Source organism: Sminthopsis crassicaudata, chromosome 4 (genome assembly GCF_048593235.1).
Source record: "Sminthopsis crassicaudata isolate SCR6 chromosome 4, ASM4859323v1, whole genome shotgun sequence".
Lineage (NCBI taxonomy): Eukaryota > Metazoa > Chordata > Mammalia > Dasyuromorphia > Dasyuridae > Sminthopsis > Sminthopsis crassicaudata.
In genome coordinates, this window is record NC_133620.1 from 465323197 (window position 1) to 465345411 (window position 22215).

General features: G+C 46.5%; 1 protein-coding gene across 1 annotated transcript; it reads left to right on the forward strand.

Annotated features, from left to right (window-relative positions):
- The first annotated feature begins 210 nt into the window (after nucleotides 1-210).
- Nucleotides 211-12450, forward strand: LOC141540298 (uroplakin-3b-like protein 1). Its single transcript, XM_074264138.1, has 6 exons — nucleotides 211-408; nucleotides 4613-4762; nucleotides 5921-6134; nucleotides 9534-9610; nucleotides 9875-9998; nucleotides 10563-12450. Exons 1-6 carry the CDS (start codon nucleotides 333-335, stop codon nucleotides 10669-10671), a joined length of 750 nt encoding a protein of 249 aa, XP_074120239.1. The 5' UTR covers nucleotides 211-332; the 3' UTR covers nucleotides 10672-12450.
- The last annotated feature ends 9765 nt before the right edge of the window (nucleotides 12451-22215 follow it).

The window sequence follows — 22215 nt, forward strand, 5'->3', positions numbered from 1 at the left end:
GCCTTGCCCGTCCAGAAGCTTCAATCCGCCCCTCAGTTCACTGATCTGCACTGTTCGCCGCACTCCCCAGCACCGCCAAATTCTCGAAAGTTTAGTTTCTCCCTAAAAACCCGTCCCACCAGTTTGTTTGGAGTCATCTTCTCCAGACCCAGGGCGTGTGCATTTGTTGGGAGGGGGAGGAGGCAGTGGGAGGAGGACCTTCTGGGTAGACCACAGACTCTCCCTCCAGAACCCATCTCTCTTCCAGACTGGGTCCTGACTTAGACACTCACCCTCGAAGAGCTGCAGACATTCGACAGAAGGGACTTTTCAACATTTCTTCCCTCTGGACCATGGGGGTCCCCCAGGGATGGCTCTTACAGCTGCTGTGGCTCCTAGTGACCAGTATCCCAATTGAAGCCAGCCAGGGTGAGTTTGCCAGGAGTAGAGAGATGGTGGATGAGGGGCATGGAGTCCTGAATGGGAGGGTGTTGGAGGAGAAAAGGGTTTTTCTGGGATTTTCCGGGTATCTCTAAGGGTCAGAGAAAGACCGTCTCAATTGCTGGACAATTCCTGTTAGAATACCCCTCCCAATACATTCCCAGCAGGCTTGGGAGGTCCCGGTCTGGAGAACATGGGCCAGAATCAGTTCTTGGGTGTTGCAGAGGCTGACTCACCCTTTCCCCCAATACTTGCTACTGACCCGAGTATCCAGATAGGCCCCCGGAGCAGGTGAGCTGGTAGCAAGATGACAAGGGCACTGCCGTTGGCCCCCGGCTTTGCCTTTAACTGTTCTTTGCCCTTTTGTGTGCACTTTCACTATTCCAATTAAAACAAGGCATACTGGACTTAATCCCAGAGGCACTGGCTTGTTTTTACTGTAAAATTTTATTCATTATCCATAAAAGCCTTTTGCTTTTATATCAGAGTCTTTCCTGGAAATATCTCCCATCTTCAGACTGGAATTCAACTCTCCCTAGTAACGAGGAAAAACGGTTAAGCAGAGATGGCCGATCTAATGTCCCCGTCTCATGTCTCTCTATCTAAAAGTTGGGTTTTTAAAAGCCGGGATGCTAGGTTCATATTTTACAAAGGTTCATTAGTCTAATCTCATTTTACAGATAGAGAAACTGAGTCCCAAAGGCATCTCAGTGACTTAAGATTATAATTCCAGAGGTGGAGGGGACCTTAGATGCCATCTGATCAATCCCCTTGTTGTTGTTGTTTTTGTTTTGTTTTGTTTTTTGAGGCTGGGGTTAAGTGACTTGCCCAGGGTCACACAGCTAGGAAGTGTTAAGTGTCTGAGACCAGATTTGAACTCGGGTCTTCTTGAATTCAAGGCTGGTGCTCTATCCACCAGGCCACCTAGCTGCCCCCAATCCCCTTGTTTTACAGATGAAGAATTGAGGCACAGATCTTGCAAGGACAATTGGCCATTTAGAATCAAGCTCAGGTTCTCTAACTCAAAACTGGGAATCCTCCCGCCCCTGGGGCACCATCAGCTCTAAGCCACATTAACAGTTTTACAGTTGAGAAAACTGATCATTATTTAAGTTCAACACCGCTCTGCCTCCGTGGATGATTGCTGGTGATAGTTCTAATGATCTAAAAATCCCCAAACACAAGAGGAATCCTTACCAAGAGGGAGACGTGGGGGAACCCCTCCCATGAGACTTAGCAACCAGCCATTGCCCCTTAACCCTAAGTCAGGTTTAGGATCACAGGGTTATAGGCTCAAAGCTAAGAAAGATCTTATAGGTCTTCTGGTCCCATCCCTCAAGAAGCTCAGGATCCCACGTTAGGGTCTGCATTTGAGTGGGCTTTTTTTTCCTTTTTATTAATTTTATAATTATAATTTTTTTGACAGTACATGTCATGCATATTTCCTCTGCAGTGATCCGGCAGACTCTTTGTTACATCCATGAGAAGCATTCCAAGCCTCAGTTTCCCCTCCTGTTAAATGAGCACAGGCTATTTTCCCCTGGTTTCCTAGGGCTGGCTTGACTGTAAGAGGAATAAATAAAGCAGAGGATCTTAGGAGAAAATACTCTATGCTATGGCATCAGTGCTCGGGTGTGGGAGAGGGTACAAAAAAGAAATGGGGAAACAAAGGGCATGGACGCTCTAGTCTGCCCCACTGGGAAATTGAGATCAGTCAAAAGGACTCGCTAGAATCCTATTTAAGCCACCACCTAAAATTGTTCATTGGAGGGTCCAAAGGGATCCCTATATCTGTTCCCTATTCCCACCCTTCCTATCTTCTCCAATCAAACAAACCAGACACAGTTCTCGGAGAAGCAAAGAATCTTCAAACCTAAAGGTGACCTTAGAAATGATCAAATTCATTTTTTTCTTGCTTCTCCCATTTTTACAGAAGGGGAAATCAAGGCCAAGAGAAATAAAATAACTTGCCCAAGATTACTGAGTCCCTTGGTATCAGTGCTAGAAGTAGAATCCTGATCTCCCCACCCCCAGCTTATACTCTGTGCCATGGTCCTGAGCTCAGTGCAGCTTCCCCCCTACTCCACCTGGCCAGTGCATCATTCTCAGAAGGCATAGCCTTGGGGAAGGAGGAATGGAGAAGTAAAGGCAGTGACTTCCAGTGGTCCATTCACTCCCCTGACATTTGAGAGGCAGCCATCTGTTAATGAAGGGTTGGACTCCGGAGGGTGGGGACTAAATATAAGTTGGTAGATTGTTCTTGACCAGTTGGGCATAAAGGGTGTTGGCCATACCTGTTGACCCTAACTGAGAGGGTGTGTCTCCCTTCCCTGGCCTACCCCGTTGTAAAGCAGCTACATGTTCTCCCAGCTCCTCCTAGCTGAAGCTGAGGCAGTCTAGTGCTTGAGCCCTTTTCTTTTCTTTTCTTTTCTTTTCTTTTCTTTCTTTCTTTCTTTCTTTCTTTCTTTCTTTCTTTCTTTCTTTCTTTCTTTCTTTCTTTCTTTCTTTCTTTCTTTCTTTCTTTCTCTCTCTCTCTTTCTTTCTTTCTTTCTCTCTTTCTTTCTTTCTCTCTCTCTCTTTCTTTCTTTCTTTCTCTCTTTCTTTCTTTCTCTCTCTCTCTTTCTTTCTTTCTTTCTTTCTCTCTTTCTTTCTTTTTCTTTCTTTCTTTCTCTTTCTTCCTTTCTTTCTCTTTTCCTTCCTTCCTTCCTTCCTTCCTTCCTTTCTTTCTCTCTTTCTTCCTTCCTTCCTTTCTTTCTCTCTTTCTTCCTTTCTTTCTCTCTCTCTCTTTCTTTCTTTCTTTCTTTCTCTCTTTCTTTCTTTCTTTCTCTCTTTCTTTCTTTCTTTGTCTTTCTTTCTCTCTTTCTTTCTTTCTCTCTCTCTTTCTTCCTTTCTCTCTCTCTTTCTTTCTCTCTTCCTTTCTTTCTCTCTTCCTTCCTTTCTTTCTCTTATCCTTCCTTTCTTTCTCTCTTTCTTCCTTTCTTTCTCTCTTTCTTCCTTTCTTTCTTTCTTTATTTCTTTCTTCCTTTCTTTCTCTCTCTCTTTCTTTCTTTCTCTCTCTTTGTCTCTCTCTCTCTTTCTTTCTTTCTTTCTTTCTCTCTCTTTCTTTCTTTCTTTCTCTCTTCCTTCCTTTCTTTCTCTCTTCCTTCCTTTCTCTCTTCCTTCCTTTCTTTCTCTCTTCCTTCCTTTCTTTCTCTCTTCCTTCCTTTCTTTCTCTCTTTCTTCCTTTCTTTCTTTCTCTCTCTGTCTCTTTCTTCCTTCCTTCCTTCCTTCCTTCCTTCCTTCCTTCCTTCCTTCCTTCCTTTCTTTCTTTCTTTCTTTCTTTCTTTCTTTCTTTCTTTCTTTCTTTCTTTCTCTCTTTCTTTCTTTCTTTCTCTCTTCCTTCCTTTCTTTCTCTCTTCCTTCCTTTCTCTCTTCCTTCCTTTCTTTCTCTCTTCCTTCCTTTCTTTCTCTCTTCCTTCCTTTCTTTCTCTCTTTCTTCCTTTCTTTCTTTCTCTCTCTGTCTCTTTCTTCCTTCCTTCCTTCCTTCCTTCCTTCCTTCCTTCCTTCCTTCCTTCCTTCCTTCTTCTTTCTTTCTTTCTTTCTTTCTTTCTTTCTTTCTTTCTTTCTTTCTTTCTTTCTTTCTTTCTTTCTTTCTTTCTTTCTTTCTTTCTTTCTTTCTTTCTTTCTTTCTTTCTTTCTTTCTTTCTTTCTTTCTTTCTTTCTTTCTTTCTTTCTTTCTCTTTCTTTCTTTCTTTTTTCCTGAGGTAAGTGGGGCTAAGTGACTTGCCCAGGATCACACAGCTAGGAAGTATTAAGTGTCTGAGGTCACATTTGAACTCAGATCCTCCTCACTTCAGGGCCAGTGCTCCATCCACTGCCCTAACCAGCTGCCCCCAGCTTTTGCTTTTCTAAGCAAGATTTGCATTGGTCAGATGGGTCGCCTCTGGCTTCCTCAGTGCTGGATGGAACTCCCAAAGTTTTAGAAAGTTACTTAGGTCATGGAAACATTCAGTGACCTCTCCGGGGGGGGGGGGCATAACCAATATGTGTCAGAGTGCAGGACTCTGGGTTCCCATCTCATTTTCATCTGAGAATGTGTCTCCTCACCATATCAGAAGGATTAGGAAAAGCAGACCCTTCCCTGTTAGAGCCCATGTTTGGCTGACCCCAGGGACCTGTCCCCACTCATGCTTTCCTTGTTGTAATCCGCCAGAGATTGATTACACCCCAGTCCTCAGCAGGAAGCCTTTGGAAGGACGGATCACCAGCTCCACATTTACCCTGGACCAGCCCATCGGCCAGTTCAACAGCTCCACCATCAGCGACACTGATGACATATGGCTCGTGGTTGCCTTCAGCAATGGTAGGAGCTCTATAAATGTGTGTGGGCAAAGGGGAATAGAAAGACCTCACTGTTCCCCTCTGTGAAATGGAAGACTTGCCATGGGTCAGTTTGATAATGACGCCCTAAGTTCCTTGATTCTATCTTCCCTTCCCATCCCATCAAACCCCAATCCCTTTTCTCAGATCCTCTGATCCAAACCGAATCAAATTCAACAAGCACTTACAAAGCACCTGCTGTGTACAAATCCAGAGATCCTGGCACTTACAAAGCACCTTCTGTATACAAATCCAGAGATCCTGGCACTTACAAAGCACCTGCTGTGTACAAATCCAGAGATCCTGGCATTTACAAGCACCTGCTGTGTACAAATGCAGAGATCCTGGTGTAGACTGAGGAGAGAGTGGGAGTACATGACCTAGGAGGCAGGAGAAGCTAGGTGGCTCTGTCAGCAGATTCACTTGAAAAATCTGGATAACTTTAAGACTCCAAATTGTTATAAGAAAGAAAAATCTGCCTCAGCCGGGGATGGGGGGGCGGGGAGGGTTCCCCCCAGGGAGCTCCCTATTCTGCTGAAATCACAGCTAAAAAACAGTGACACTATCCAGAGTCCCGGCTTGACAGAGATGAAAACCAGAGCCATTTTCTCTTCAGTCCTCATATCCTGCTCCTTGGGAATGAAGGAAAACTCATTCATTAAAAAACTTAACATGTGCCAGGCGCTGCCCTAAGTGGGGGCTACAGAGACAAACATAGACAATTCCCTACCCTCGAGGGGCTTCCATTCTAATGAGGGAGACAGGAACATGGGGGAGAGGTGGCCGGGGAGGGGCACTTTGGTGTGGAAAATTACAGAGATGGGGAGGAGGGGAGGAGCCATTCTGTGAAGGACCTACTGTGCACGGAGGACTATTCTAGGTACCGGGAGAGAGCCAAAGTTGATACACACCTGGCATGTAGTTGGTATCTTGCTCTGTGTATTTATAAAGTGGTCCCAGGTAGGGCAGCCATTTCCAGGGGGGTTCTTCCCAGGCTGAGCCTCTCCAGGGTTAGTGGGGACTGGGATAGCAGAACAGGATGGGTTCTAGAGTCTAGATCTCCCACTGACTCCCATGTGGCTGGGCCTGGTCTTTGCGTAGTCAACCATTCTGAAAATCTCTTCCTTCTCCAACCCCACAGCCACGAAGGACTTTGTAGCTCCTCGGTCGCCCCAAGACATTCCCCGTGCTTCCACGTTCCTGGAGAAAAAATACTATATGACTATTCGGGCCCATCGGGCCCTCTACTCCGGTGAGATAAACGCCCAGGATCTCCACGTCCTCCGGGTGGGCAACGAGACCAACTGCACTGTGAGTGAGTGCAACAAGCCTCTGCCCGGTCCCGGTCCTTACAGGTGAGTCCAGAAGAGACCTGCTCTCTTTCGCTTCTCCCAGGGGTCCCACAGTGAGCCCCAAAGCCCCAGGAATTCTCCCCTAATGTACCTGAGAGAGGGAAAGTCTCACCCTGTGCACCGGCATCAGGACATCCCAGATTTAGTCATTGACTAGACCTCCTCTTTTGGAAACCGAGGCACTGAAACGACCCCCTCCGTCACATAGGTAGTAAGTGCCAGAGGCAGGATTTGAATCCACATCTTTGCCTGCAGCAGTCAATCTGTTATCTCTAAACTTCACCAACAGAGATGGAGAATCAGAGAATCATGGGATGTCAGCACTGGGGAGAAACACCGACCCTCTCATTCCCCCTCTCCTTTGAAAATCCAGGCAAAGTGCTTTTGTAAGATGTAAGGAGCTACATGAGTGCTAGTTATTATTACTATGAAATATGAAGTCAGTTATTTCAGCTTCCTAGTGGGTTTGGACTAAGCATTTCTCCAAGGTCCTTCCTGCTTTCTAGCTATGTTCCTTTGACTGCTCCAGACCCCTCATGTCCCCCTCTCCTTCACTCCCCCATTGACCTCCTACTAAAATCCCACCTTCTACAGGAAGCCTTTCCACCCCCCACCCCCATTGCAGTGCTTTGCTTCTGTTAATGGTTTCCTACTTTTCCTCTATAGCTCACTTTGTGTGTGGGTGTGCATGTGGTTCCCCCACGATTGTCGGCGCCTTGCGGACGGACACTGTTTTGGCCCCTTTTTGTGTCCTGGGCACTCAGGGCAGCATCTGCCATTTTGCAGGCCCTTAAGGAATGGATTGACCTCCTGGGCCCATGGCCGATCTTTATTGTATTCTACTTCCGATGGTCAGCCCTGGATGAGGCAGCTAACTACTTCTGTTGGGGGCATATGCTGCCCTCTGACCTCTGCCCTCCTCTCCAAGTCCCATCCATTTAACCTCCAGTGCCCATCTTGGAGCCCCTTCCACCCTGCAGCTTCCCAGACTGCATTTGTTTGCTCTTGTTCATGACCCCTTTCGGATTTTCCGGGCAGCATTAGCTCGAGGCAACCTCATCTTTCTCAGAGAAATGAATGTAGCCCTCAGAATCCTCGCACTTGGTGACTCTACCTCTCTTCCTGGTCCTCAGTCTACGATCCTGTGACCTCAGTGGTTTGTGTTCCCCCAAGGAGCACTGTCAGCTTGATCTCAGGGTGGGAAGCCCATCACCCAGTACAGATTTGAATATGTATCCCCCCATAACATGCTGGACAAAAGCAGCTTCTAGTGTCTGGCACTTGCTTCCTCCCAAGGAAGCTCGCTCCCCTTCAGGAAGCTTAGAATTTTTTTCCCTGACACTGGTCTGATGTCTATCCCTCTGCCCTCAATTCCTTCCAATTCTGCTTTCAGGGATTAAATGGGGAAAACCTCCACGTTACAGCGTCTGGTCTCCCTCAGTCTCTTTTCTGTGGGAGCCAGCCTCTCTCCCACACCAGAATGGGGGTCCCAGAGGAGGGGAAAGAGGCATTCTGGCCCTCCCACATTACAAACTAATGGAGGGTGAGTGCCCCGTCAGCGCAGACTTGTTAATACCATGTAATCATAAGCCTCATTCACTGGGCAGAATGTCTGACTGGCATCCTCTAGAAGCTGGCGCAGAAGGCCCATAATGAGGCTCCAACTCCTGAGCTGTTGGCTTTTTACAATTTTTGATAGTATATTATTTTTCTAATTACACGTAAAAACAGTTTTCAACATTCATTTTTCTAAGATTGTGAGCTCCAGTTTTTTTTCTCCCTCTCTCCCTTATCTCCCCGCCCCCCCCCCCCCCCAGGCTTTTCTGAAATCATCCTGCTGATCTTTTTTTTTTTTTTTTTTTTTTTTTTTTTTTTTTTTTTTTTGCTGAGGCAATTGGGGTTAAGTGACTTGCCCAGGGTCACACAGCTAGGAAGTGTGAAGTATCTGAGGCTGGATTTGAACTCAGGTCCTCCTGCCTTCAGGGCTGGTGCTCTATCCACTGCGCCCCCTAGCTGTCCCTTGCTGATCATTTCTTACAGAACAATAATATTCCATAACATTCATAGGCCATCACTCATTCACTCATTCCCTAATTGAAGGGCTTCCATTTCCAGTTCCTTGCCACAAAAAAGGCCGCCACAAACATTTTGGCACATGGGGGTCCTTTTCCCCTTTTTATAATCTCTTTGGGATACAGACCCAGTGCCCTATATAATTATATTACATATATATATCAAAGGATCAAAGGGTATTGGATATGGATCAAAGGGTATTGTGCCATTGACTCTTGCTTACATGGGCTTCCCAGAATGCAAAGTTTGCTTTCAGAAAAGCTCTCCTATGATGAAAGGAGATATGGAGGGTGAGGATAAATGTACCTAAAGATGGCATGCCTCAGGTTCCAAGTTCTGTTGGGGGTAGTTACCAATTTAAAGCTACTGATCAATGATTTCTTGCCCATGGATCCTACTAAACAAATCAGATGACTACAAATTAAATGCAAAGTCACCGATGAAATAGAATAAGAGAGAATTCAATCAGCGCTTAATACTCTCGGCACCCATTCCCAAGTGACCACCATCTCTGATCCCCCACCATGTGTGTCTCAGTGAACATTAATTAGCCTTAGCCCTCGGTATCTCCTGGGAGGATGGGTCAGTCACGCCTAGCAAGCTCTAGAGAATGTCACTGATGGATAGCTGCCTCTCCAACCCCAGAGATATGGATGTCTTTCTTATTCTCTTTTAGCTTAAAAATCCATGAACACAATCAGTTATAATTGCTTCCTTTGTCTGCCCCTTCCCTGCCATGGCTAGCTTCCTCCGCCGGGGCTCCCACATTTTCCCTCAGCCTCAGGGGTTCTTGTCCCCAGAATTTGGTTTCATGTCATTTTTCCATCTGTATCTCTGTACTCCTATCAAAGCTCCTTCCTATCCAAGTGCTTCAAAATAATGGCTTGCTCTGGGGAGCCCTGCCCACACTGGGGTTCCCAGGAACAGGCTTCTGGAAGATGCTGTCGAGTCTCTGCCTCAGCAAATGAGGTTCTCTCCCGGGATCTTAGGCCCACACTAACGTCTGACATGAAATGCGTCTCTACCCATGAGGAGCTTGCAGCTTGGCTCGGGTGCTGGCTAACATAGGGAGTCCTTACCAAGAGGATGCTGGGATTCCCTTCTGTCGACCAGACTCCTGAGGCAGGGATGAGGACTCGGGGTGGAAGGGATAGGGCCCCCGATCCTGACTGGCCGATCCTTCTCCCGCCCCGATCCATGGTTGGGCCCAGAGACCCATGCCTGATTGATGGGTCAGCTCAGAAGAGACATTGGCTCTGACAGGTCCGGGTTGGAGCACGGGGGGACTCATGTCTCAGAGTTAAGAGACCCTCTGTCCTCCCCATTCAGGGTGAAGTTCTTGGTGATGAATAACGCAGGCCCAGTGGCAGAAACGAAGTGGTCCGAGGACATCGCCCTGGCAAAACGTAAGTATTCTACCCAGAGGTATCCTCCACGGGGGTGACTGTGCTAATGCTCAAACTGGGGATTAGAGTGGAAGGGGAGAATCTGGGTGGGGGTGGGGAGGCAGTCTGAAAAGGGTATGCATGAAGGGATAATCCGATGACTAAGCGGCCTGAGAGACTTGAAGATGAAAAAGGTGGTGGTCCCCTGCAGACCCCAACCCCAGCAATCTCTTTGATTCCTTGCTTTTTGGCCGGTCCTGCCCATGTCCCCTCCTGATGTCTCAGCGGTGGCGTTCTCTGAGTCCCGCGCCCCAGGCAAGAGTTCGGGTACCATTGTCATCATAGTGATCCTGTCCATACTGCTCGCTCTCCTGTTTCTTGCTCTTGTGGCCCTACTTGTCTACACTTGGTGAGTTTTGGGCTGCCCCCAATGTTCCCTGGGAAAGTGAAAGAGCTTCTGAGAGAGGGCTCCCTCCCGGCACACCTGATCCCAAGTCCGAACCCACAGCCCTTCAGCTTCATCATAACCAAGGAAAGCTCCTTTTTAGTTCAGTCTTAGTGCCAGAAGGGCCGACCAGCCGAGGGTCTGGGGTTCCTGTGAAATGGGGCTGGGGCCCTGGAGAGTGGCCCAGGCCACCAACTGTCTCCCTGTCCGTGTCTGTCTGTCTCCATCTTTCTCTGTCTCTATCTCTCTTTGTTTCTCTCTGTCTCTCTCTCTCTCTCTCTGTCTCTCTCTGTCTCTGTCTCTCTCTCTCTCTCTCTCTCTCTCTCTCTCTCTCTCTCTCTCTCTCACTGTCTTTGCCCCTCTGTCTCTGTCTCTGTCTCTCTCTGTCTCTGTCTCTCTCTGTCTCTGTCTCTGTCTCTCTCTCTCTCTCTCTCTCTCTCTCTCTCTCTCTCTCTCTCTCTCTCTCTCTCTGTCTCTCTCTCTGTCTCACTGTCTCTGCCCCTCTGTCTCTGTCTCTGTTTCTCACAGCTTTGACATTTGTGGAACCAAGGCGATCTCCAGCCAACAGGAGTCTGTTCGAGTCAAAAAGTACAACACGCACCATGCCTACAGCTCCTCGGACCCCAGGAGAAGCTGAGGATTCTCTGGGAGGGCAGCTCCCTCACTCCAGGACGCCTCGTTCCCATCCCCTGCCCCACCCCTGTCCTCATCCCCCTCTGGCTTTTTGGACCCCTGGAGCAGCTTCCAGTCTGCAGGAACCCCTGTGCCCAGGACCCCTCCATCCTCTTCCCTGTGGAGAGTCCAGAATCCTGGCCAGGACTGGGCCACGGGTCAGTGAGCCCAGAGGGAATCCTTAGTTCTGCCTCTATGAACCCCTCTTCATTCCAAGGAAGGACATGACCTCTAAAGTCTCTTCTAGTCCTGGGGTATATCCCTAGAAGGGAACTCAAAGGTCATCTCATTTTACAGGCAGAGAAACTGAGGCTCAGAGAAGGGCCTTGTTCCCAGGTCACCAAAACACATAGAATCATAAGCACTGGGGCCTAAACAAGAAGGATTTTTCAAGGCCCTCTAGTCCAAATATCTCATTTTACATGTGGGGAAACTGAGGTTTAGAGTAGTGCTCAAGGTTCCAACTACAGAGTTGGTATTAAAACTCAACTCCTCTGAACCTCCTCCCTCCCCCACCTGGCTCTATCACCTGTGGCCATGATACCTTGGGCCCCTGCTTTCCTCTAGGCTCTCCAGACCTTTGCCCCCCCCCCCACCCTCCATCTCCAGGGAAGTCCCAAATCCCTGTGGCTCTGTCATTGGTGAAAGCAAACACATTCGGTTCCAATGGCCCCAGAAATGCTATGAGAGCTGATTTCTATGAACCTGCTGAGGAGCTCTGGTGCTCTGAATCTGGGGAGAGAAGAAAGAGGAGGGAGCGGGAGGAGGAGGAGGAGGAAAAGGAAGAAGAGGAGGAGGAGGAAAAAGAGGAAGAAGAGGAGAAGGAGGCCCAGTCCTGGCTGACAACACAGGATGCTACCCAGACCCACCTTCTCTCATCCCCAGAAATTCCCTTCCCTCCCAAAGAACTGCTGTGACCTTGCTACTTCAAACCAGATCACCCAAGGACTGGTGAAGGAAGCTGGGGGGCTGCGCCTGAGAAGAGAAGGCTAGGGGCAGGGGTGAGGAACTTCCAGTGCTCGGAAGGGGCTCACCTAGGACTGGAACGGCTTCTGGCTGATTCCAGGAGGATGGATGGTTGGGCGTTTTTACGTCATTTAATTCTGGAGGTCAAGAAAGACTTCCTCACCACCAATGGGAGCTGTCCAGCAATGGAATGGCTGCAGGGGAGGTGGGGGCGGGGAGGGAAACTCCTCTGCCCTGGTTTTCAGGTAGAAGCTACTCAGGTGCCCCTTGTCACTGATGAGAGAAAAGCTCTGGGATTCTGGGAGGAGCTGGGATTTGGGGGGCTGAAATCCCAGGGATTCTGCGCTCTCAGGGAGCTCACACCCAGAAAAAGTGAAAGACTCTGATCACGAGCCATGGAGGTCATAGGGCAGGACTCTCCCAGCATTCCCTAAGGGGCAAACAAGGACCTGGCCCAAGTGTTCCCTGATGGACAGGACCAGGAGTCTGACCCTCCATCCTCAGGATATGGGGAAAGAGCTGTTTCTGAGATCCGAGCCCTGGCTTCAGAACTTACTTCTGCCCCTTGCTGTCCTTGTGACATCTGTGACCTTATCACCCCATTTGACCTTGGTTTTCCAAGTCCAGCTCAGAGGCCTTCACCTCCATGGAACCTTCTCTGCTCCCCTTCACTGTCAGCTTGAAGCGATTCCTCCTCCTTGACATTGGCCCATCCCATTGTACCCTGTACACACTTATGTACTTGCCCCAACGCTTTGATTAAATAATATCCCCTTGAGGTTAACCGTGTGGTTTTTTAGCTTTGGGCTCCTCCAGAGCCGGAGACGGGTCTCACCTGTAGCAGTTTATTAAACTGACTTGAACTGAGTCGAGCTGGAAAAGACCCTGGAAGCCATAGAGTCTGATCCACTTATTTTACAAATGAGGAAACTGGAGGAAGGGAGAGAAATCACTTGGCCAGGGTCACGTTGCCAGGAAGTGCCCACAGGGACCCTTAGAACCTGCTCTTCTTGACTCCATGGTCGGTGCTCTGTGCTCTCTACTAGCACCTCAGTGACCTTGGGCTGGTGACAGAAACTCTCCAGACTCAGCATCTCCTGTGTAAGATGAGACGGGCCAGAGCTGGACTGGGAAACCCCTGAAGTCCCATGTGATCTTAGGAATGGGGAGCAGCTAAGAGGATAAATGGGCTGGGAGGGCCCCCTTGGCCAGAGGATTGAGCCCCTGCCATGTGTCCAATCCCATGCTTAGTGCTGGGGGATGGAGTGGGAGACGTGACCTTGCCCTTCTCAACAGGGAAAACCAGGACATAGACACACAAAAAGTGAGTCAACGTATCCTGCAGAGCAGTATGGGAAGTATCAGCTCTGGTTGCAAAGGGTCTGGATTCAAATCTTACCTCCGATATTATTCACCTGTGTGACCTCAGTCTCTGAGTGTCAGGTTCTTCATTTAGAAAACACAGAAGTTGGACTTGATGATTTAAGGTCCTTTCAACTCTAAAGTGACCGTGCCACGATCCCTGACCCTCCCCAAGGGAGTAGGGCTGGTCCAACTCAAACTAGACTCTGGCTAGAAAGGGGGCCAAGGGAGCCCCAGGGGGTGGGGGACATCAAGTCAGCCCTCCTGGCTTCGGGCGGCCGAAGGACCCCTTTGTCCGTCCCACAGAAGGCCCAGCTCGGCCATTGTACTCATTGTTCCTTTCCCCAAGAAAACAGGGTGAGCTGTCTCTTTTCAGCCTGAAGCCCCAGAGCCAGAGAAACATCCGCTGTGCTGAGCCAGGGGAACAAAGGGTGACCACAGAGGCTCCTGGCTAGCCTCGTGGGATGCTTCCTTCCCTCCTTCCACGCCAATTCCAGAGGCAGAAGTCAGGGCGCACAGAATGGAAACATGACTCAGTCTGGTTTATAGGGCTTTGTGGCCCAATGTTCCCAGGCAGGCTGGAACAGAGAGGGGAAGACATCAGAGGGGGAGGAGAGAGGACAATGGAAGAGGGACGAAGGGATTGCTGGAACTCGGCAGGGTTGCAGTGTTTGGGAGAAGGAGCCAGGAGCTTTAACTAGGGCAGGCCACCGGGGCTTTGTCCCAGGGATACAGAGGGCACTTAGAGCAGTCCTTGTACTTTAGCAGATAGAGACAACTAAATAGCAATATTGCTTTGAAATATCGCTTGAAAATCTGCTTGAAGTTATCTCTAATGTTCTGAAGTTTCCCACCACCGTGCCATCACCACTAGGGGGCTGTATCTTAAGCTAAAGTCCAGGGACTCCCCTCTTTCTATTTTCATCCCACACGTGACTGAATTTCTCTTAAAAGGTTGCTTTTAGAACATCTCTTCCTATCGGTTGCCCCATTCACCATCATCACTTGTCATATCTTGGCCAAGAGAAGGGAAATTTTCCATTGCCTCCATTTCTGGGCCCTCCATAGAAGTTTCTTTCAGAGCTGAGGGTCTGGAGCTTGGACAGTGGCAAAAGTCAAGAGCTGCCTAGTAAGGAGAGAAGCAAGGACATACAGACTGTTAATGAATATGAGGGAGGGTCCCAAAGATCACTGGGGTCAAACCAAGGGGAGCCTTTGTCTTCTTGGTGCTTTTCCTCCTGTTCCTTCAAGGCTCAGCTAGAGAATATTGGACTTGAAGTATGGGAATCAGCATTGAAATCTCTCCATGTACACTTATTAATTAATGGGGTGATCAGGTACTATTTCCCTTCACTGTGCCTCAGTTTCCTCATGTGTAAAATGGGGAAACAATTTTTGTACTATTTTTTTTCTTTTTCTGAGACTGGGTTAAGTGACTTGCCCAGGGTCACACAGCTAGGAAGTATTAAATGTCTGAGACCAGATTTGAACTCGGGTCCTCATGAATTCAAGGCTGGTGCTCTATCCACTGCGCCACGTAGCTGCCCCCTACAATTTTTGTACTTCATCGCTGTTTTGAAGAAAGGGCTTTATAATCCTTTAAAGTTAAAGCAAAAATTATTTTAGAGTTATTATGTTTATTTTTGTAGCACCTAGAATTACCTCCTAACTCAAGAAGTGATTCCCCATCTCAAAAGAAGGCTCTCTTGAATTCCAGGTACTCTGTGGATACTCAGCCATGGCTAACAAGCCCACACAGATGGGAAATGTATCCTTTTTGGATCTTTCTCATTCTTTCCTTCCCTTCAGTAAAAAATATAGTTTGGAATTTTCTATGAGATTTCACGTGGGAGTCCCTTTGGGCCTCAGTTTCCCTCTCTGTAAAAGTGAGCTTTGGATGAGATGGTCTCCAAAGTCCCTAAAAGCTCTAAATCTAGGAGTCTAGCTAAATCTCTGCTCTTCTCATCTTGTAGGAATCCTGGGAAAGGGAGTCTGATCCCAGTAGCAGACAGCTTGGAGGGCGGGGGAGGTAGAGCCCCAAAGTGCTGAGCCCAACAGAACAGATATGGAAAAGGGCTCAGGAATAAGGGGCCCAGTGGGTGAAGGGTCACGACTCTCTGCCCAGACCATCCCCTAGCTTTCCCTCCAGCCCGAATCTCCAATTACCCCCAGGATTGCTAATTTAGGGAGAGGAGCCCAGCAGCTGTTACTTCTGCTAGGGAGGGACCAGGAGTTTACCATACTCCTCTGGGCCAAGGCAGATAAAGAAGGGAAATAGGGCTATGGCCACTGAGCATCTTGTCTGCTGTCTCCTCTGCCTGTTGCACTGTGGGCTCCCCCTCCCCCAGCCTTATACACCCTAAGTCCACTCTCAACAGTTTCCTTTGTTCAATCTGCTCTCTCTCCTGAATGTTCTCAGATCCAGGCTTCTTTGATCTAGAAAAGGGACTCACATCTTTTAACTCCCTCCAGAAAGCTGGAGAAAAACCTTGCCTAATTCTACCTGGTTCACGTCACTCCACATGATAATTCAGGTAGAGCCAGCCTCGGTTTCTTCCTTCTTTCTACTTCATCAGACCGGGGGAGAGGGGAAATAGGGAACTGTGTCTCCCCCCTCAGAAGAAAGATTGATTCCCTGGGGAAGGAGCTGCATCTCCCCACTAATCAATAAATCCAGAATCATTATCAAGCCCCCCATTTATGCGGGGGCAGATAGGTGATCCAAGGAGTAGAGTGCTGAGCCTCGATTCATCTTCCTGCATTCAAAGATGGCCTCAGACACTTACTAGCTGGATGACCCTAAGCAAGTCACTAACCTTGTTTACCTGAGTTTCCTCTGTAAAATGAGCTGGAGAAGGCAATGGAAACACTTACTAGCTTAGTGACTCTGAGCAAGTCACATAATCCTGTTTGCCTCAGTTATCTCATCTATAAAATGAGTGGGAAAAGGCAATGGAAACACTTACTAGTTCAATGACTCTGGGCAAGTCACTTCACTTTGCCTCAGTTTCTTCCTCTGTAAAATGAGCTGGAGAAGGCAATGGCAGCACTTAGCTTAGTGACCCTGAGCAAGTCACATAATCCTGCTTGCCTCAGTTTCCTCCTCTGTAAAATGAGCTGGAGAAGGCAATGGCAACACTTAGCTTAGTGACCCTGAGCAAGTCACATAATCCTGTTTGCCTCAGTTTCCTCATCTCTAAAACGAGTTGGAGAAGTAAAGTGGAAACCACTCCAATATCTTGGCCAAGAAAACCCCAAGTAGGATCCCCAAGAATCAGAGATAACCGAAGAACAAATTTATGCCTGGTGTAAATTAGGACTACGCAATGAAATATAAAGCAAAAAATAAAGAAGTCCCTTCCTTCAAAGAGCTTACTTTCTATTTACAAGTTGATACAAACTGCCATGAAATAGGGTGAGGAGAGACTTACACTTGGGGGACTGGGGTTACAAAGGCTTCATGAAGGAGATGGATTTGAGTGCTGTGGGTATCCTGGTGCCCAGATAGATCATGTAGACTCTCCCATGAGTCATCAATCAATCAATCAACAAATATCACAGCTAAGCACCTAGCACAAAATGAAACTGAGGCTGCCCATTTCTATTCTGATGCAGAAGATAAAGGGAAGATATACAAATGGAGAGACTAAATGCAAATATATGCACAATGGTCCCATATGAGTCATCTGGAAGGGGGAGAGCACCAGCAATGGAAGAAAACAGGCTTTCGTGGCAAAGATGGCACTTGAACTTGGTCTTTTTTCCCCTCTCAATAGTATTTTATTTTTCCAGACACATGTAAATATAGTTTCCTACATTCATTTTTTCTTTTTAAAATTTTTTGAATTTATGTACTTATTTCACAATAGCTTTTTATTTTCAAAATACATGCAAAAATATTTTCAACATTCATCCTTGCAAAACCTTGGGTTCCAAAGTTTTCCTCCTCCCCAACTCCCTCCCCTAGAGGGCATAGAATCCAATATATGTTAAAAATGTGCAATTCTTCTATACATATCTCCGTAATTACCAAGCTGCATAAGAAAAAATCAGATCAAAAAGGAAAAAAATGAGAAAGAAAACAAAAAGCAAGGAAACAGCAATAAAAAAAGGTGAAAATACTATTATTCTGTGATCCACATTCAGTCTCCACAGGCTTCTTTCTGGATGCAGATGGCTGTCTCCATTACAAGGCTATTGGAATTGGATTGACTCACCTCATTCAACATTCATTTTTGTTAAGACTTTGTGTTCCAAATTTTCCGCCCTCTCTCTCTTACCTCCCTCCTCCCCAAGACAGCAGGCAATCTGATGTAGATTAAACATGTGAAATCCCTTTAAACATATTTCCATATTTGTCCTGTTGTGAAAGAAAAATTGGACCAAAAGAGAAAAAGATGAAGAGAAAGAAAAAGCAAACAAACAAAAAGATAAAAACATTCTGTTCCAATCCACATTCAGGCTCCATAGTTTTCTCTCTGGATGTGAATGGCATTTTCCATCCCCAGTTTATTGGAATTGTCTTGGCTCACTGCATTGCTGAGAAGAGCCAAGCCCATTACAGTTGATGACCACGTATTTTGTTGTCCTCTTGTTGTTGTCCGTGTGTTGTCCGTGTTGTACGTGTACAATGTCCTCTTGGTTCTGTTGAGTTTGGTCTTAATGGAAGAAAGGGAGACTATGAAGCACAGCAGAGGAAGAAGGGGAAGGCATCCCAGGCAGGTGGCATGGCCAAGGGAAAGTCTTGGAGATAAGAGATGGGAAATGGGAGAAACTGAGAGAAGGCCAGTCTATAGCTCAAACCTGCATACATGGACAAAAGGGCTCTATCTAATTCAACTTATGTCAACCTAAAAGCGGATATTAATCACTTATGAAGTGCTAGACACTGTGGGGGGGGTACAAAGAAGAATCAAAATTATCCTTGTCCTCAAGAAGTTCACATTCAAAAGAGGGACACACTATGTTTGCAATTAGGAATATATAATATGAAGAGGGACATACTATGTATATAATTAGGAATCTCTCTATATATATTATATATAAGAGAGAGAGAGAAGAGAGAAAGAGAGAGGAGAGAGAATGAGAGAGAGAGACAGAGACAGAGACAGAGAGAGAGGAGAAAGAAAGAGAGAGAGAGAGGAGAGAGAAAGAGAGAGAGAGGAGAGAGAGACAGAGAGAGAGAGGGGAGAGAGAGAGAGAGAGAGAGAGAGAGAGAGAGAGAGAGAGAGAGAGAGAGAGAGAGAGAGAGAGAGAGAGAGAGGAGAAAGAAAGAGAGAGAGAGGAGAGAGAAAGAGACAGAGAGAGAGGAGAGAGAGAGAGAGAGAGAGAGAGAGAGAGAGAGAGAGAGAGAGAGAGAGAGAGAGAGAGAGAAAGAAGAGAAGAGAAGAGAAGAGAAGAGGAGAGAGAAAGAGACAGAGAGAGAGGAGAGAGAAAGAGAGAGAGAGGAGAGAGAAAGAGACAGAGAGAGAGGAGAAAGAAAGAGAGAGAGAGAGAGAGGAGAGAGAAAGAGAGAGAGGAGAAAGAGAGAGAGAGAGGAGAGAGAGAGAGAGAGAGAGAGAGAGAGAGAGAGAGAGAGAGAGAGAGAGAGAGAGAGAGAGAGAGAGAGAGAGAGAGAGAGAGAAGTGACAGGGGTAGGGATTTGAAAAAGGGCTACAGCTCTGTCTGTCCTACCAGGGGCCTGATCTTTTTCCGATTTCTTACTCTATATTTGGTGAGGTAATGAAGGTTAAGTGGCTTGCCCAAGGTCACACAACTAGCTAGAAAGTGACTAGGCCAGATTTAAATTCATAGATGAGCCTAGTGTTCTATCTTGGAGCTTCATTGGACACCATTATTGGCAGCTGGTGGGAGAGAGAATTTGGGGTGGCGCTGCCCCCACCATCACAGAGCAAATGTTCTCTTCTGCCCTTCCTTTTTTAACAGGGACTGTGAGTGTTGTGTGTCAACAAATAGGAGCCTGGAAAAAGGCGTAATAATAACAATCCTGCTAACAATAGCCCTCTGGCATGAGTGCGAATAAACACTCTCAACCCTTCCAAGAAATCTGGACAGGAAGAACAGACCACTTCTTGTATTGTCCCTTAGGAACACCAGTCTGTTCCAGGGTCCGAGCTGCTTCCTTAATGAACTCTAGCCTGCCTAATAAAATGGTGTGTTGAAAGGGTGGGACCAGCTGCCTGGCCCCAAGTCCAGCATTTCTAGCTCCCAATTGCCCTTGGGGATGTCATGTTATTTCCTAAGGAAAGAAGCCTGATTAATGCAGAGATGGAGAATCTGTTTTTATTGAGAACCACGAGAGAAAAGGAAAATCAGTTTCAGGGCCAGTGGCAAACAAAAAGCAATTTAAGGTTTTGTCTTTTCTCATCAAAACACGGATGGTTCTCCCTTTTTCTGCATCAAAACAAAATCACAACAGCCTGTGAAGTCCACGGAGCCCTTTCCAGAATGCTTTTAAATGCTTTGGCAAGGAAAATAATGATATGGAAATGCAATTATCCAAGCATTTTCTTTAGAAAAAAGTTAATAGATCCCAGATTAAAAACCTCTGCTGTAGAGAGAGGTTTTCATTTTTTAAAGCTTTTAAAATAAAGAGCAGGGGTCTCAAGCTTTCCCACTAAATGAAAGAATTAAGCCTTACCAAGTGCTAGACGTTGCTAGAGACAAGGAGCTTCCATCCTTTTCCCCCCCTGAAGCAATTGGGTTAAGTGACTTGCCCAGGGTCACACAACTAGGAGTGTTAAGTGTCTAAGGTCAGATTTGAACTCGGGTCCTCCTGACTTCAGGGCTAGTACTCTATCCACTGCATCATCTAGATGCCCCATTTTTCTAAGTTCAATTTTTATTTTTGAGCTTCCCTCTTAGTAGGAGGCAACATAAGATAGGGAGGGAATTATGTTCAGGGATGTCATAGGGATGGTACGTAGAGATGTTGGGCCATTGACATGTGATTTACTGGACTAGCAAAGAGATTAAGTGGCTTATTGAGGGCAGATAGGTGGTAGTTATCATAATAGGGATTTGAACCCAGACTCTCTCATGCCAGAGCCAGTGATGTCCATTATATAAGATTGGTTATTACTCCAGCTTCAAACTTGCCCCACTCCTCAGATGAAACATGGCTTATTTGAGTTGTTCATTCATATCTGACTCTTTGTGAATTTTCTTGGCAAAGATACAGGCGTGGGTGTGCCATTTCCTTCTCCAGATCGTTTTACAAATGAGTAAACTGAGGCAAACAGGGTTAAGTGCCTTGGCAAAGGTCACACAGCTAGCAAGATTCCGAGACTGGATTTGAATTCAGATCTCCCTGGTTCCACCTTAAAACACATCAAGTAGAGGCTGTTTGCTTCTTCTCTGAAAGTCTCTACAGCTGCAATGGACTTGGGCAGCAGGATTCACAGCCAATTATAATGGCTTATAATGGGGAGAAACTGGGCCCAGAGGGAAGCCGGGTGGGGCTTGGGCTTGGGCTGGCATGACTCGCTGGGTCACCTTAGGCAAGCCACTGTGAGCCTCACTTTCCCAGTTATCCCACTTCCAACAATTCTATGTCCCCCAAGGATATGGGATAACAACAGCATCGATGGCTGCTGTTGGGAAAGGGCATCTTACATGGTCTTTTCATTCTGAAGTGTACAGCGATCTTCTGGTTCTGCTCATTTCACTCAGCATCAGTTGATGTAAGTCTCTCCAAGCCTCTCTGTATTTCTCCTGTTGGTCATTTCTTACAGAACAATAATATTCCATAACATTCATATACCATAATTTACCCAACCATTCTCCAACTGATGGAAATCCATTCATCTTCCAGTTTCTAGCCACTATGAAAAGAGCTGCCACAAACATTTTGGCACATACAGGTCCCTTTCCCCTCTTTAGTAGTTCCTTGGGGTATAAGCCCAATAGCAGCACTGCTGGGTCAAAGGGTATGCACAGTTTGATAACTTTTTGGGCATCGTTCCAAATTGCTCTCCAGAATGGCTGGATTCTTTCACAACTCCACCAACAATGCATCAGTGTCCTAGTTTTCCCACATCCTCTCCAACATTCATCATTATTTGTTCCTGTCATCTTAGCCAATCTGACAGGTGTGTAGTGGCATCTCAGGTTGTCTTAATTTGCATTTCTCTGATCAGTAGTGATTTGGCACACTCTTTCATATGAGTGGCTATAGTTTCAATTTCATCATCTGAAAATTGTCTGTTCATATCCTTTGACCATTTATCAATTGGAGAATGGTTCGGTTTCTTATAAATTATGGTCAGTTCTCTATATATGTTGGAAATGAGACCTTTGTCAGAACCTTTAACTGTAAAAATATTTTCCCAATTTGTTACTTCCCTTCTAATCTTGTTTGCATTTGTATTGTTTGTACAGAAACTTTTTAGTTTGATGTAATCAAAATCCTCTATTTTGTGATCAACAATGATCTCTAGTTCTCCTCTGGTCATAAATTCCTTCCTCCTCCACAGGTCTGAGAGGTAGACTATTCTCTGTTCCTCTAATCTATTTATGATCTCATTCTTTATGCCTAAATCATGGACCCATTTTGATCTTATCTTGGTATATGGTGTTAAGTGTGGATCCATATCTAATTTCTGCCATACTAATTTCCAGTTTTCCCAATGGTCTTTTCATTCTACAACAAGCCCGTGAGGAAAGTACCAGCCCCAGCCCCAGCCCCATTTTACAGGTGAAAAGACTTAGGTCAAGGTTGGGGTTGGGAGGTTAATGTGTCTGAGGCAGGATTGGAACCCTGATTCTTTTGACTTTTAGCTCAACGCCACCACTTTGCCACTCTAGGATAAGCAGGGCCACTTAGGGAAAGCTAGAGGGAGAATTTCCTTTTAGGTATTGGGAGGATTTAGTCCCAGGAATCATCAGAGTTTCAGCAGCAGACCTAAGTCTGATTTGAGAAGCTGTTGATACAGTAGTCTTAAAACAAACAGAGTAACTCCGTGATGCAGTGGTTAGAATCAGGGGTTCAAATCCAGCTTCAGACACTTAGTAGCTGTGGGATCTGGACAAGTGACTTTATCCTGTTTGCCTCAGTTTCTTCATCTGTAAAGTTAGCTAAAGGAGGAAATAGCAAACCATTCATATCTTTGTGAAGAAAACCCCAAATGGGGTCTTGAAGAATTATAAATAACTGAAATTAAATAATATATTTTTATATCTA

Excerpts from the sequence above, each read along its gene's own strand:
- LOC141540298 (XM_074264138.1), top strand. The coding sequence starts at position 333 with ATGGGGGTCCCCCAGGGATGGCTCTTACAGCTGCTGTGGCTCCTAGTG. Across the intron at positions 409-4,612 it reads CCCAATTGAAGCCAGCCAGG|AGATTGATTACACCCCAGTC; the intron begins GTGAGTTTGCCA and ends GTAATCCGCCAG. Across the intron at positions 4,763-5,920 it reads CGTGGTTGCCTTCAGCAATG|CCACGAAGGACTTTGTAGCT; the intron begins GTAGGAGCTCTA and ends CCAACCCCACAG.